This window comes from Solanum verrucosum, unplaced genomic scaffold, assembly GCF_900185275.1.
Source record: "Solanum verrucosum unplaced genomic scaffold, falcon-dt-bn FXZP01000137.1, whole genome shotgun sequence".
In the NCBI taxonomy this organism is placed as follows: domain Eukaryota; kingdom Viridiplantae; phylum Streptophyta; class Magnoliopsida; order Solanales; family Solanaceae; genus Solanum; species Solanum verrucosum.
Window position 1 is genome coordinate 495,274 of NW_026020405.1, and position 15,378 is coordinate 510,651.

Sequence of the window (15,378 nt, forward strand, 5' to 3'; positions counted from 1 at the left end):
TATATATATATATATATATATATATATATATATATATATATATATATATATTTTAAATTACGATAAATAAATTAAAACATAAAGCTATAATTATGTGATCCTCACACCAATAGACCGTCGCATTAGGTCCGTTCCCCTATATGCTCTCAACTCAATATGTTCACCAAGCGTACGGCACAATGACCATAGCTTCAAGCAAACCTTCCAACACTATCCTTCTCCCCCACACAATTATTAATTAAACCCCCCCAAAAAATAATTAAGCTTTAAAATCAAGATAAACTCCATTAATTTCCATTTTTATTAACTCAAATCATATAATTTTTCAATTTTCAAAGCTCAATCACCATCACCATAATTATAGAGCTCAAAAAAATCTCCCTTAATCTCAACTTTCAATTGAATTTGACCGTTGTGGACTTTCTTCTTTGATAAGGCCGTGTTTGGTGGTGGACCTCTCCGATAAGGCCGTGTTTGGTGGTGGAAAATTCCGTTAGGGTTTTTGTGGAGATGGCTCAATCGATGAGCAGAGGAGGGAGGTCTGTAGTTGGGGACTATGTTGTAGGGAAGCAAATCGGTGCCGGCTCTTTCTCGACGGTGTGGCATGCTCGGCACCGAGCTCATGGAACCGAAGTTGCTATAAAGGAGATCGTTACGGCTCGGCTTAACAATAAGCTTCAGGAGAGTCTAAAGTCAGAAATTGTAATTTTGCAGAAGATCAATCATCCTAATATTATTCGCCTGCACGACATGATCGAGGTTCCTATCGTCAAATTCAGTTTCAGATTTTTGTTTTTTTGTGTTAATCATTGAAATATGCATCTTTTTGCTAAGAGAAATGCTAAACTTCATAGTCAAATTGTAGCTTCTGATAAAATTTTGGTACTTGTCTGAGTTGATGGAGCAACTGGAAATAATAGAGGTTGTGTGGATGCATGGAGTTTTGGATATTAGATTTATGCATTTGGTACTTTGAGCAGTATAGAATTCTATGCTCATTTTGCTCAGGCTTGAGATAATGTCTGGTTGGTGAAAGTTTTCTATTGAAAGAAGGAACTCAATAAAGAAAATGCACGTTATGTGTTACCTGTTTAGTTGTCTTCGTGTTGTTATAAAGGAAGTGTATAGCTTTGTTTCTATAAACATGGTAGAAGGATATAGGAGATTTAAAAAATCTCAGTTTAATCTCAAGAAGTAGTGGGGATATCTTTTTGGGTAGTTCAATGGAAACTAGAACTAAGCAGATTCAGCTTTTTATCTATCCCCAGAAAACTCTTGAACAACGTATCTAAGCTCTGCTTGGGCATAGTCCGTTACTTTGCTTAGTCTATAGTCCAAGTCTCGTGTCACTTAATTTTTCTACTTTTTGGGTGCACGTGTTACTGATTATGAATCTGGTTAAAGTACAAATGGAATGTCTTTCTGCTTGAGTCGTATATTTTCTTTCCTTTTTGATCTAAATGCAACAACGTGCATGTAATATAGGAGGTGGGAAAAATATATATTGTTTTGGAGTACTGCAGAGGAGGAGATCTTTCTATGTACATTCAACAAAGCCAAGGGAGAATTCCAGAAGCAACTGCGAAACATTTTATGCAGCAACTTGGTTTGTCTGACCTTCTAATTCTTTACGTAACTTCCCTTTTTCATATGTTGAGTGAATGAATATTTACTCTTTGATGAATTCAAAGATACTAATGTTCATTTCTTTACTGTAGCATCTGGTCTAAAAATCCTTCGCGACAACAATCTAATCCATAGGGATCTAAAGCCTCAGGTTTCGCTTCCGTCTACTGTTATACTGTAAATTTGTATTTAAACTTGCTGATTTCTCATAAGCCTCAGGTGTATCCCGGCCATAGTTCTTGTTGAAATTCATGGGCATCTAATGACTTCCCTCCTAGCTTTTCTATGCATAAAAATATATAAAATTGTGTGAGCTGCAAAGAGACTGTCCTGTTAGTTGTGCACCACGTAGCACTTTTTGTAGCCATTTGTTGTATTAATCATCAACAGGAGCTTAGTATTTGGCAGTTTTAATGCATAAACCACAGATTGGAATGGTCCACATGACGCCAAGGTAATTGAGGTGTGAAATTGCTTCATTGTCGGGTAGCAATCGCATCTCTTACACAGAGATTTTGAATAATCACCATATCTGACAAGACTCTTCAAAAAGACAAAAAAGGAAAAATGAAAGCAACAAAGTAGATGAGTCTCTTTTAACAGATATGTAATATATATATCAGCAAATTAGTAGATTCTAGTTGAGGGAGCTAAAGTTGTTTGGTTTCCTAGGAGTGAGTTCTTGCATGTCTTTGGTAATATTTCATTTATTCGTAGACAATAAGGCTTTTAAATTTTTTTGAGGCTTTGAATGGTAGTGTTGGTGGAAATGGCCAATTCATTGACTTGTTCCTTTTGTCTCGATCCTACAGAATCTCCTCTTATCCTCAAACGATGACCGCTCCACCTTGAAGATTGCTGATTTTGGATTTGCAAGGTAAAGTTATCCATTTGGTAAACGTCTTTTTGCTGATGTACTCCCCCTTTCCATTTTGATTCATTTTCCATTAGAAACACTTTTATATATTTCCTGTCCTTCTTTAACCCTCTATTTAAGTTTCAAGCTTACTAGCTAAATGTTTCCTAAGTAGTCCACTCAAAAGTCATTAATAATGTGACCTCTATCTTTTGTTAGGTCTTTGCAACCTAGGGGTCTTGCTGAAACACTCTGTGGTTCACCATTGTACATGGCTCCAGAAATAATGCAACTTCAGAAGTATGATGCAAAGGTGATATATTCTTTCTAATGATTCCAATCCATAGTCTAGTAATATCATTCGAGTTCCTATTAACTTTTGGCTGCAAACGCAGGCAGATCTCTGGAGCGTCGGTGCCATCCTGTTTCAGCTAGTAACTGGCAAAACCCCTTTTACCGGAAACAATCAAATCCAGGTTTAATATCTTCCAAGCATTGCAAACTTCTTTTGGTGGCACTTTTTAGGTTCAATTTTCTCAGTGATATTAAAAGGCTTGACACAAAGTTCTGAATTTTCTCTCTCCATCTTGCTGCAGTTGCTCCAGAACATATTGAAGTCGACTGAATTGCTGTTTCCTCCAAGTGCAAAAAATTTAAGTCCTAGCTGCATAGATTTGTGTAAAAAATTGTTGCGCCGTTATCCAGGTACTTCATTTGAGTGGTGTGGATTTCAACTGTATATGATCTTTCACATACCGACTTGATTACTTGTATCATAGTTTCCTATACGCTTTGCCATTGAGAACTTTTCACATAGAGAAGGTCATATGTTATTTAGTATTTACCTTAACAATAATAAATCCTGAATTTTCATTACCTGACAATTTCTCATTAAAATTTCAAACTTGTCTTTCGTGTATCCTTAATACACAGTGGAGCGGTTGACATTTGAAGAGTTCTTTAACCACCCATTTCTTGCACAGAAGCAGCCAGATGAGCTGTCCTGGTAAAATAGTTAATGAATTCTAGTTCTCATTATTACAAATAATTTCATCTTTCGGATTTGATTTATGTTGGACATGGTCAGCAGGGATACGAGACCTCAAAGGGTAATAGGTGGTTTTCCTATATCAGAAGGCTATCCTGCGAGGAGCACAGAGGAAACTTTTCAAGAAGATGGTTTACCCTTTAGTCTAGATGATGATTCCAGCGGTCCTAATGGTGGTCCTTCATTTACTGGGAGATTACCACAGAGGTTGTCATATGGTTTTTCTTGTGATGCAAAAGCTGAAAGGAAAGAAGTTACTAGTAGTACCCCACAGAAAACAGATAGTATTGGCTCTAGCCACCGACATTCAGAAGGGAACCTGAAGGAATCTATTAATTTGAAGGACCATAGACAAACAACTACTCGTTCAAAAGGTTCTATTTTGCAACAGTATTCCCAATTTCCTTTTTCCTAGAATTTCGCAGAAATTTATATTTTGCTTGGATTTACTGTAAGTTTGGCTAAGACTAATTTTCTGATTATGGTATTCACTCCATTCAACAGTGGTGGATTCATTCGAGTTGATTGATCAGGACTATGTTATTGTTTCTGGCCCTCCAGTGGACTCATATTCTTCAATAGGTGCTTCTAGGCTTAGCAATATGCCCTTCAGATCAAGCTGTTCCCTGCAAGCGTCTGCGAGAGTAGATCCTAGACCAAGTGACCCGGTTCCTATTAGTGGTCCTCCTCTTAGTAGAATAGGTCATTTAGGAAGTTTGGAGAGTCCCTCATCTGCACCTGGAGCTTCACAAGTATGCACTGATGTCATAAATTGCTTGGAGCAGTCGCCACCTGATGGCATGGCCAGAATAGAGTCCCTGCAGCGTTCTGCCTCTGCTATCATGGAATTAGTAAATGAGAAGGTAACTCAAAGTGATGTCATTTTTTTTTTTTTTATGAAGTAAGTTGTTTCATTACCGGCATCAAGAAGATGCAAGGAGTACAAAAGTAGATATGCTAGCTCCATTACATGATAAAAGTTAAAACCCAGAAGCCAGCCACAAAATAAAAAATCTAGAGAAGACTTAAAACATCAAAGTGATCTCATTTTCTCTACAGCTTCATGTGTGTTTGGTGTGATATGGTATGTAAGGGCGCAAGGAAGAATAAGGTCTAGCCTAGTTTCTAGAAGATTCTGCTTTCCATTTCTTTAGCTTTGATCCCATGCTTCAGTTAGAGCATTACCATTGTTCTACAACAGCCTTGCTACTGTTTACACTTTACACCATTGACTTGGTTACCCCCATATAGGTGTTTAATATGTTTGCTCAAGTTGGATTCATCTGAATTTATCATATTCTTGCAGATCTTTTCATTAGCTTTTCGCTGTTTGTTGTTGTAGTTGTTTAATAGAACAAAATTTGATTATTCTAAAGTATTTTGTTCTTTCCTTGAAACAAACTATTCTTATTTTATTTGCCTCATGTATCTCATGGAATATCTAAATTTTGATGTACATCTTTTATAATATGTTACTTTGACATAGTTTACTTGGTGTGCAACTGAATGAGAAGCTTCTTTTTTTTCTTCGTACAAATATCTGGGGTTTATTGTGTACTTCAGTGGTTTCAGCAATGAGCTGATCTTTACATACGTAAATCAACTTTTTGATTCCTGAAGAAACATTAACTGAATTTGATGAAGCCAAACTTTGTTCCCTTATACATTCCATTGTGATTTACTTATTTATATTCCTGTCTGAGGTTCATTTGTTCATCAGTCCAGGAAAATGGAGGAGCTGATAACATGCCTTTGTGCCTCTAAAATAGTTTGATTGTTAATTAATGAAACAAAATTAGAGAACATCCAATCAACAGTATTGCACAATAAAATCTCTCGAATAAATCATATCAGATAGTGATCACCTTTTATTTGGGATACAGACTTACTAGAAAGTGTTAAGTGATGAGATACAGAGTTTTGATGGAATTAGAAATACCCCAAATAAGCCCCAAAAATGGCACCCAAGGGTGTGGCCTAGTGGTCAATGAAGTGGACTGAGAACTGGACAGAGTTACCTTGTATTTGTTGGTACTTGTTGCTGGCAGGTATCCCGTGAAAATAGTTGAGGTGTGCGCAAGCTGGCCCGGACGCTACAGTTATTAAAAAAAGGAAGAAATACCCAAAAATGCAAATGTCTGACCTAGTTTGCAAGTTTAACCACTGTTGAATCTCACTTTTTAGAGACCTGAAAAAAAGAACAAGAAAGAAAAGATCTTTTGATTCCTGCATCGGATTTATCAGCAAAAAAAAGAGTTACTAGTCCAAACTTCAGCTCAATCAATCTTGATTCTTGTTCGTTATGACTGTCATCTGATTTAACCTTTCATCGTCACTGCACTCACCTGCTAATATCAGGTGATGTTAAGTGCTTGGAGAACTTATGATGTTAATTATTAACTCTATGGTCTTTTACCTTTTGCTGTTAAGATATTTATTGTCTTAATATATGCTTCCAAGTTTCGGTGCTCAAGAGATGTTATATTCAAAATCTCTTATTAATCTTTGGCTTAGCTGGCTGTTCTGTTATCTCTGCTGTTATTGGTTCCTTTATGGTATGTTTCTGCTAATAGTTCTTGCTTTCTCTTGAAGGTTGAAGCAGGCAGGCATCTGGAAGCATTTTCAATTCAGCTAGTCATTCTTGCTATATGGAAGCAAGCTTTGGATATTTGTCATACACAAGCGGCATCGGCAATTGAAGGAAGTCCGAGCCAAGAGACGATCAGATTAAAGGAAATGATGAAGAAAGGTCAAGTTAGTCTTAGCATAAAAGAGCATCTTGATGCTAGTAACATTTTGGGGCCGGAGAACGTGTGTTCTCATATTGAAAAAGCATTTCTTGGTGAAGTTGGTAATGCAGAGGAACTTGCCAAACATATAGAGCCTGGTATATTCTCTGACTAACTACCGTCAATATGTCCTGTATTCCTCCCCTTTTTCTTCAATCTCTATGTGCTTTATGTGTGATGCTGCAACTGTGCTTGTGACATTTGTTTCCTGTTTCCTCTATCTATTCTACTGCAATAATTTATGAGTTCCTATACACCTGGCAAACTTTTACTTCAGCAGCTACTATTAAGACAAAATTATGCAAGTCCTCTTGATGGTTTATTTAGATATATAAGAACAAGTTTTACCAAATTATACAACAACAACAACATAGTTTTACCAAACTATGCAAGACAAAATTATGCAAATTACTGTAAAATAACTTTGCCATCTGTTGAGCTTGTAGTTGATACTTGGTATTTCATATTTATGTGCAACAAATATTATTCTTTGCTATTGTTTTACAACTGGGATTGACAGCAATCAAAGCATCCTAGGTACTTTGGCATAGGAATTTTTCACTTGAGTAGGATGCATAGAACTGCCTTTTATGGTCTTAGACAAAAAACTAAAGAGCTTGGTTGTGTGCTGTTGTTTTTCTTAGGAAATACAGAGGTTCCAGATGCAATGGAGATGATATTTCAATCTGCCCTGGCTTTGGGTAGAAAGGGAGCTGTAAGTGTTCTTATCTTGGTCTATCCTGGTGTTTTTGTTGAATTGAATTCGAACATAAACAGAGTGACTTTCATGATAAAACTTTAGGACAGAGGGAATCAGAAAGTTTTTTTCTTGTCCTCTACTACTCCTGGTTCAGATGCTTCGTCTTTTTTCCTTTCAGAAGACAACAGTCCCTATTTTTTGTTTAATGAGACTCAATATTGCAGTAAGCATTTACCAGAAGTTATGTTACTGTGGCAGGTTGATGAGTACATGAGTCGGACTGAAAATGCAGTCATGTTCTATTCAAAAGCTGTGCGGTTGTTAGCATTCCTTCAAGTGGAAGCACCATCTCTGATTTTAAACCCTCCATTTTCTCTAACAAACTCGGATCGTTATAGGCTTCAAAATTACATTGATGTCCTTAATAACAGGCAAAGCGTTTCAAAGTCTCAAATGATGGCTCTGCTCAAGTGTGAAGATCAACACTGCTCTCCATAAGGAGGAGAGAGAGCTGTTAATACAAAACGACGATAACATGCCAATGCCTTACTCTGTAAAATTCTTTTGTCTGTACAGTTATTCTTTTAGCAATATTTAAAGTGAAAAGGAAAAAAAGAAAAAAAGAAAAATGGCAACTCATTTTCTTTAACGCTTGTAACATTATGTTTCTTTTTCGTTAATTAAATTTTAATTCCCCTGGACCATCTCCTTATGTTCATCTGGAGGCAAAGCCTCTATCAGCACATTGAGCTCTTTGTTAGCTGATATCCATCTTTTCTAAAGACTAGTGGTATGCATCCTATTAAAAATTTAACTTCAGATATCTGTATCTTTACAATAGTGCTTTGATTTCACTTTGTTTGAGCCGAGGGTCTGTAATGACCCTAAAGGTCATTTTTGGAAATTTTCATAAAATGACCGTTTTACCCCTCCCGATAGTTGCCCCGAGTCCTAATTGTTGTATTTTCGAAGTTGGTTTGAAGGAAAATTGATGAAAAGTTGAGTTTTTAAGAGTTAAAGTTTGGTTAAAAGTGCTATTTCGAGTCATTTGGAGTTTCGAGACTCGAATCGGATTTCCGTCGATTCTAGCAGTTTTAGAATGTCGAAACGGATCTATGAGAATTTACGGAGTCGAATTTGGAGTTAAAACGAAGATTTGAGGTCCTAAGTTGCAAAAATTGTGAAATTTTGATCAAGAGTTGACTTTGGTCAACAAACGAGGTTTCGGTGCTCGAAATGGAATTCCGAGGGCACCGTTGGATTCAGGGGGTGATTCTAAGTCTAGAATGAGTCTTGGTTGAATTTTTAGAGGCCCCGAGTGCGTTTCGAGTTTTTTTGAGCCTAAAGTTAGTTTCTTGACGCCTTATCGGATACCGGGACAAGGAGACCTCGAATTCAAATTCCGACGATTTCATTGAGTCGAAAATGTCATTTTCAAGCTAGTAGCATATTTGGTTTGTGTTCGGGAAGTGCCAAATGAGTTTTGGGTGAGCTTTTAAGCTTCTTGGATGCTTTGACACTATTTCAGCAAATTGTGGCAACTAAAGGGTTCATTATTAGTTTTAAAGGTTGAAAAATTATTCCGAAAGTTCTGAAATTTTGAGCATGAATTATAGGACTTATCTGCAAATTTTGGGTGCATTTTCACTAACCCGAGATTGGACTTTTATCGCAAATAAGAAATAATTGTTTACCGAGTAGAAATGATATTTGACTGGGCAACGAGCATGAAATTGAGCTCCGATTGAACGAGCAGGTCCGTATCATTATTTAAGACATTTACAAAAAAAGAATCGGGTCATTTCACTATCGTATGAGGAAATTACAGCTTTTTTAGTGAAAGATTAACTGCTGTTTTTCTAGTGCATAACAGCCATGTACTGTTATAAAAATCTCAGACTGTGTTCATTTAGTATTTTGAGCATATCGGAAGTTCTAGAGATCGGAATGGAGTGATTCTTACGGGTTTCTTCTTGAATTAATATGAGGGTTAGTATTCAATCTTCAATTCGACATTTTCTCATAATTTCTTTATTTGGTTTTTTTTCCTATCCGTAAATCTCTTGGGAAAAATTGGGGTTTTATCGATTTGGACTCCCTTTTTGATGAAAAAGGTATATTTACGATCCTTATGTTATGGGTAAACTGATTTTAACATAAAATTATTGATTCATCGATTATTTTCATCATATTAACCGCGTACAATTTGGACTTTCCCGGTAAAGTTAAAGTTTGATAAATTGAGAATTTCAAGGTCGATCTTAACTCCGTTTTTGATGAAATTTCATATTTAAACTTATCTAAGAAAGGGTAAGATGTTTTTCCAGATATATTTCATTTTCGAGTCGGGGTTTCGGATCCGAATATTTTAGGCTTCTTCAAGAACGTGAATTTTCCTTCAAATTGAGTTTGTGAATTGATTTCAGCTCCGTTTTCAAATTGGTTTTCACCATTAGCTTCCAAATACTTTAAGAATCATTTTACATCAAAAATTTCCAAATTTGGGTATCGTTTTCCGGTATGAGACTTTTGGACCGTTTTGCCCTTTTTCCCTAAATTTCTTGATTTTGGTGTCATTGGACTCGAATTGTGATTGTGAATAATTGTTTGAATAGATTATCGTGATCCGGATTATACTCGGAAAGGAAAGGCTCAAGTCAAGTAACTTTTGGAGTTCGTTTTAAGGCAAGTGGCTTCCAAACTTTGTAAAACTCTTAGACTACGCATGACTACTTTCCTAATTGTGTTGGGGAGTAATGGGGATTGAGGATGAGTTTTATTTGTTGATTGAAATTGTTGTAAATGAAAGATGGGGAATAAAACGAGCTAAATGTGTTATATGTGACTTGAATTTGTTGAATAAGTCATGTGATAACTTATATTGAGGGGATAGAAGAGCATGAGTAGGCTATGATTGATACAGACATTGATGTTGAGACATATGATGTGTAATACTATGATGTGGTCGTGATGTGGTTGTGATTGAGACAGGTGATGTGTAATACTATGATGTGGTCGTGATATGGTTGTGATTGAAACATGTGATGTGTAATACTATGATGTGGTCGTGATATGGTTGTGATTGAGACATATGATGTGTAATACTATGATGTGATCGTGATATGATTGTGATTGATGACATGTGCATATTCATTATTTATCCCATGTGTGAACTATCTGTTGCATGAGTTCTGAGATACTGATATGAGGATGGATGGATATGAGACACAGTTGAGACTAGCTCCGGCTAGAGATATATGAGATGGACTAGCTCCGGCTAGCGATTTGAATGTCGATGGGATTTGGTTCCGGCGGTGATACATGGTCCATGTGTGGCCCCCATGGGTTCTGATTTGAGTATTCAGCGCGGACTGATTACGTCAACAGATGTGTATCGTAGGACAGACATGCATCACGACTACATGACATCATTATTGCATTATTGCATCGCATTTGCCTTATCTTTGTCTGTGATGTGTGGATTGTATCGGTTTATCCTTCTTATGTGGAATTTGATCTACTTGCTCTTATTTGTTGATCTGAGGTTGATGAGGATATACTGTTGGTTCTGGCTGTTGAATATGATCTGTTTAGTATAAGTTGGTTGGTTTGCTGCTAGATTGAAGTTTCGGTGGTTCGGTTGGGATTGAAAGGAGTTGTTTGTAGCTGCTAGTTTTGCTTAGTTTAGAGTTACTTGCGAGTACCTGTGGTTTTTGGCACTCACCCTTGCTTCTACACAATTGTGTAGGTTGACAACTCTCTCTCAGATTCGGCTTAGTAGTTTCTTTAGCAGATTGAGCTTCGGGACATACTCGAGAGGTAGCGGTTCATTCCAGATGTGCCCTTGAGTTATCTTTACTTTCAGTTTTGTTCTATTCGAGAACTATACTCTGAGACTTGTATATTTTTATTCGAATTCTGTATTTAGAGGTTTGTACATGTGACAACCAAATTCTGGGTAGTGTTGAGTCTTAATTAAAGTCTTCCGCTTATTTATTATCTTTTATTCTCGTATTTCTACTTCTCTATCGTTGTGGTTGGGTTAGGCTGACGTGTCCGGTGGGAAATGGACACGTGCCATCACATCCGGATTTGGGGGGTGACAGGGTCTGTCAGAAACAACCTCTCTACCTTCGCCTAGGTAGAAATAAGTTTGTTCTATTATTTCCATTTCTTTCACCTGTAAAAATTGGCAAAATAATGGAATAGATCGAGTGATGTGATAAAAGGCACAGAAAATATTCTAATTTGTGTCGGACGACATGCTTTAAACTATCAATTGTATGTTCAGATTTTAACATCTGATGCACACTGTGATTCTTATATACCAAATTACAGTTCTTGTATTATAATTTGCAGTCCACAAATTAAACGGTCTTAAGATCCAACTCTCTAAGAGACTAAATTTAGTTTTGCCTGGGGGATGCTAATAAAATACCCCCCTCCCCTAGATGTAGGTCCTAATGTATTATTATGTTCCATTATTTGCTCCGTATAGAGAGTATGAGCTGAATTAGGAGCGCAAATGATTCATCTAAACCTTATTTGTCGGAAGATTTTATATATATCTAAGGGTAAGTTCAACAGAGTAGCTGTTAGACTAGTAGTATCGTATGAGACAAGAGTGTCGAGGAGGAGGTGCACGAATCCATTAGTTAGGAAGAGTGGGAGGTTGGTTGTAGCAGCAAGGGATAGGAGAGGTAGATGTAGGCTAAAAAAGAACAGGAGGAGGTGGCATGACTTGACACACCTTCAACTTACTAAGGATATGACCATAAATACGAAGATATGAGGTCGAGAAGGTTAGTAAGTGATAAAGTGTGGTCGCTCGTTAGGTGGGAGAGGCAAGGGGCTTGCCTCGTATCCTCTTCTCCTAGTAGTAGTATTTAGTAATCATGTAGTAGTTTTTTTATTCTTCTATGTGTTTCTACTATTTGTTGCTTCATTTTGCTCCGTGTCTTGATATTTTGTTGTTATCTTTTTTCTTGTGACCCGTCTATCAATAACTTCTCTTTTAAGCAGAAGTTCTATCAGAAACAACCCTTCTACTCATAAAGATAGTGTATGACTTGTGTTTCAGACCCCACTCATGGATTATACTAAGTTGTTATTGTTATTATATATATTTAATTCGTTCGAATTCTTTATGTATTTATTTCTTTATATTCCGGTCCAAGGACCACTAAGAATGCGTGTGTGCAAGGTCATTTCCTTTTTGATAATGGTATGCACGAGTCTTTTTTCTATTCTTTTGGCGTAAAAAGGACGAACTCTTTTGCATAGTTAATTAATATAGAAGTAGTTACGACACATAAAAAGGACCATGACTTAATTACTACTCCCTCCGTCCCTATTTACTTGTCCATATTTCCTTTTTAAGTTGTCCCTATTTAGTTGTCCATTTTGACAAATCAAGAAAGGACAACAAATTTTTTCCTATTATACCCTTATTTACACTTCTTGAAAATTGTAAAAGTGTATGTTGTTTCCCTCCAATTTATTTCACTTTAATTCAAATAAGTGGTTGTAATTTTGAAGTGAAAAATTGTCATAAGGGTAAAATTGTAACTTCACTGTGCTAATCATTGTTGCCTTAATCTGTGTGCCATTTCTAAAGTGGACAACTAAAAAGGGACGGAGGGAGTATTCAACTGTGATATTAAGAATCCAATTTTGGTTTTTGAGTCAATGTATTGTACCTTAGAAGTTTAGGTACATGACAATAACTTAAAGGAAATAAATATTCCTATCGTCCGTCTTTACTTGTTCATTACATATGTTTGATTTGATACACCTTTAGAAAACAATAAATTATAGGATAATTTTACTAAGTTATCCCTATCAATTACAGTTCATCTAAATGTTGGAAAATGAATACTCTCGAATAAGTACTTTTAGTATATTGAACAAGTAAAGATGAACGGAGGAATTAAGTAAACTAGCCTTGTGGAAACTGGAAATATATTCCAGTGGGTGCCCTTTTTCTAAGGTAAAGATAAAGACCGGAAAAACAAAACCAATATAAAGGACCAATAGTGAGTGACTTTTGACAAGTACTCCATGGGAAGACAAATGCAACTCTCTCTCTCAATTATTCCAATTCTAATCTATTCCCCACTTGTATCATGAGTTTATATGAGAAGACTTTGAATATATTCTTTTATACCATATAATTCAAAAATAGGCCTAGTTGAGTTACCATTTTTCTTGCTTTCACAATTTTTTTTTATAGGTAGTGGTTAATGATGGTGGTTGATTATGGTAATTGATTGTGATGATTGATAATTGTGGTTGACGATAGTGATAATTAATAGTGGTGATTGATAGTTACGACTGTTGATATATAGTGATGGTTGATGATGGTGATTGTCAGTATATAGTGATGGATGGTTATTATAATAATAGTTGTTGATGGTAACGATCGAATATAATGACTAATGGTGATGACTAGTTGTGGTAATTGATGATAGTGGTGGTTATGAATGAGGACGGTGGTCGTAGGTAATGAATGATAATAGTTAATAATGGTGGGCATTAGTAATAGTTAGAAATGAAAAAGGATGGAGTAACAGTTAATGTCATCTTTAAGAATCCTTGATATTCAAGATAGATTAAAGGTTGGTTCACAAAGTCATATAAGAGACAAGCTAAATAAAATAATTTACCGATACTATTGAATATAAAATCTTTTGAATCAAGTACGGAATATTTTCTATATCTTCCTTGTTTACAAGATAAACAACTTAATTTAGAGTATATCGTGTTCATCACCACACTGATTGATGGTGCATTGGCCTAATCATGAGAATTTCAAGAGCGATATATTTCGTGACAAGCATTGCCTTGTATTTACTTTTTTAGATAATTTATATAACTTCAAAAGAATCCTTCTTTATAAATCGAGTATCATTCATAATATATAATTTTTATATATGGTCACTAAATCACAATTCTCTCATCAATATAACATTAAAGTCTCAATAGCTAAAATTATAACCTTCCAATGCACTAACATATATTTTTTTGGCTGATTTAAATTGCTATTTAAATACTTTGTACATTTTAACTTATTTTTTTAATCTAATGAAGACAATTCAACTGTGATATTAAGATCCCAATTTTGGTCTATGAGTCAATGAATTGTCTCTTTGGAATTTTTGATACGACAATAACTGAGAAATAAATAAACTGAAAATATCTTGTGGGTTCCCTTCTTCTAAGATAAAGATAGACTGGAATTTTTTTTTAATAAAGGACCACTAATGACTTTTGACAAATTAATTTACAAGTTCTCCGTGAGAAGGCATGCAAATGCAACTACCCCAATTAAGTCCAATTATATTTGAGCAGATTCAAAATTTAAAGTTTAAAGTTTAGAAAAAAATTTAAAAACCTTTCTTTACGTTTTGTTTGTTTTACAGGTCTTTCTCACATTTGCAATATTACGACTACAACTCTTGTATTTTATTTTATTTATTTTTAATAAAATAATAATATATATCAGGATTGATTTGTCCTCTCTAAAATCATGCTCTTTTAATTAATTATTATTTTACTAATATTATCTTCAAAAGTTATTTATCGTTAAGGAATACTGAAATAGAATACTATGAATTGTTCACCATTACTCTTGAGGTTGTTGTACAAGGGAGGTAGATGAAACATTGAAAATATGAATTCATATTAATTTGTATTTATTATAATTTTGGTATATTTTAATATATAAATTTATATTCTACGTCAAAAATATGTGAACTCATATTGAAATATTGAATTCGCCCCTGAATTTATATTCCTTTCCGTGTGTGTCATACGTGATGCGTATTTGGGAGAAGACTTCTAATTCTTTAAAAAAAATTAATTCCAAATAATTCAAAAATGGGTCAGATGAAATCACTAATTCTTTTTGCTTTCATTTTTTTTTTACTAATATGATGTTTAAATGATATGAAATTATTTATTCATTTTTGTCATGTTTGAAATTTGGATCATGATCTTTAAAACTTACGTCCACACTTTATCGATCATTAAACCAATCGTTAATTCTTTCTTTTTAATATAGTTTAATTCTTCCATCAACAACCAAGCCTAATAATGATAACCATCTTTGTTAGCCGCCTCAATGTCAAAAAAAACATTTGCCTATTTATATATTGTCGGGTTCATTTTTATTTGTTCAATATTAATTTAACATATTTTTAGAGAATAATAAATAAAATAATTGAATCAATGCAATAAGAATTGATTAAAGTTAATAATGTATGGATTAGGAACTGAGTATAATGAACGAGTAAAAATAAACGGAATAAAAGTACCAACTTTAAAATTAAAGAAAAAAAAAAACATGTACTCAGATCAT

At 35.0% G+C, this 15,378-nt stretch overlaps 1 protein-coding gene across 2 annotated transcripts; it reads left to right on the forward strand.

The window, feature by feature from the left end:
* Window positions 1–256: 256 nt before the first annotated feature.
* LOC125840386 (serine/threonine-protein kinase ATG1c) lies at window positions 257–7,762 on the forward strand. 2 transcript variants are annotated; one of them, XM_049519358.1, is made up of 13 exons: window positions 257–759; window positions 1,486–1,606; window positions 1,719–1,777; window positions 2,439–2,503; window positions 2,702–2,795; window positions 2,878–2,958; window positions 3,079–3,187; window positions 3,416–3,488; window positions 3,570–3,904; window positions 4,035–4,393; window positions 6,123–6,417; window positions 6,964–7,034; window positions 7,278–7,762. In XM_049519358.1, exons 1-13 carry the CDS (start codon window positions 511–513, stop codon window positions 7,515–7,517), a joined length of 2,151 nt encoding a protein of 716 aa, XP_049375315.1. In that variant the 5' UTR covers window positions 257–510; the 3' UTR covers window positions 7,518–7,762. The 2 variants fall into 2 exon arrangements, with proteins under 2 accessions (XP_049375315.1, XP_049375316.1); XM_049519359.1 differs by having other exon boundaries at window positions 320–759; window positions 3,573–3,904.
* Window positions 7,763–15,378: the final 7,616 nt, after the last annotated feature.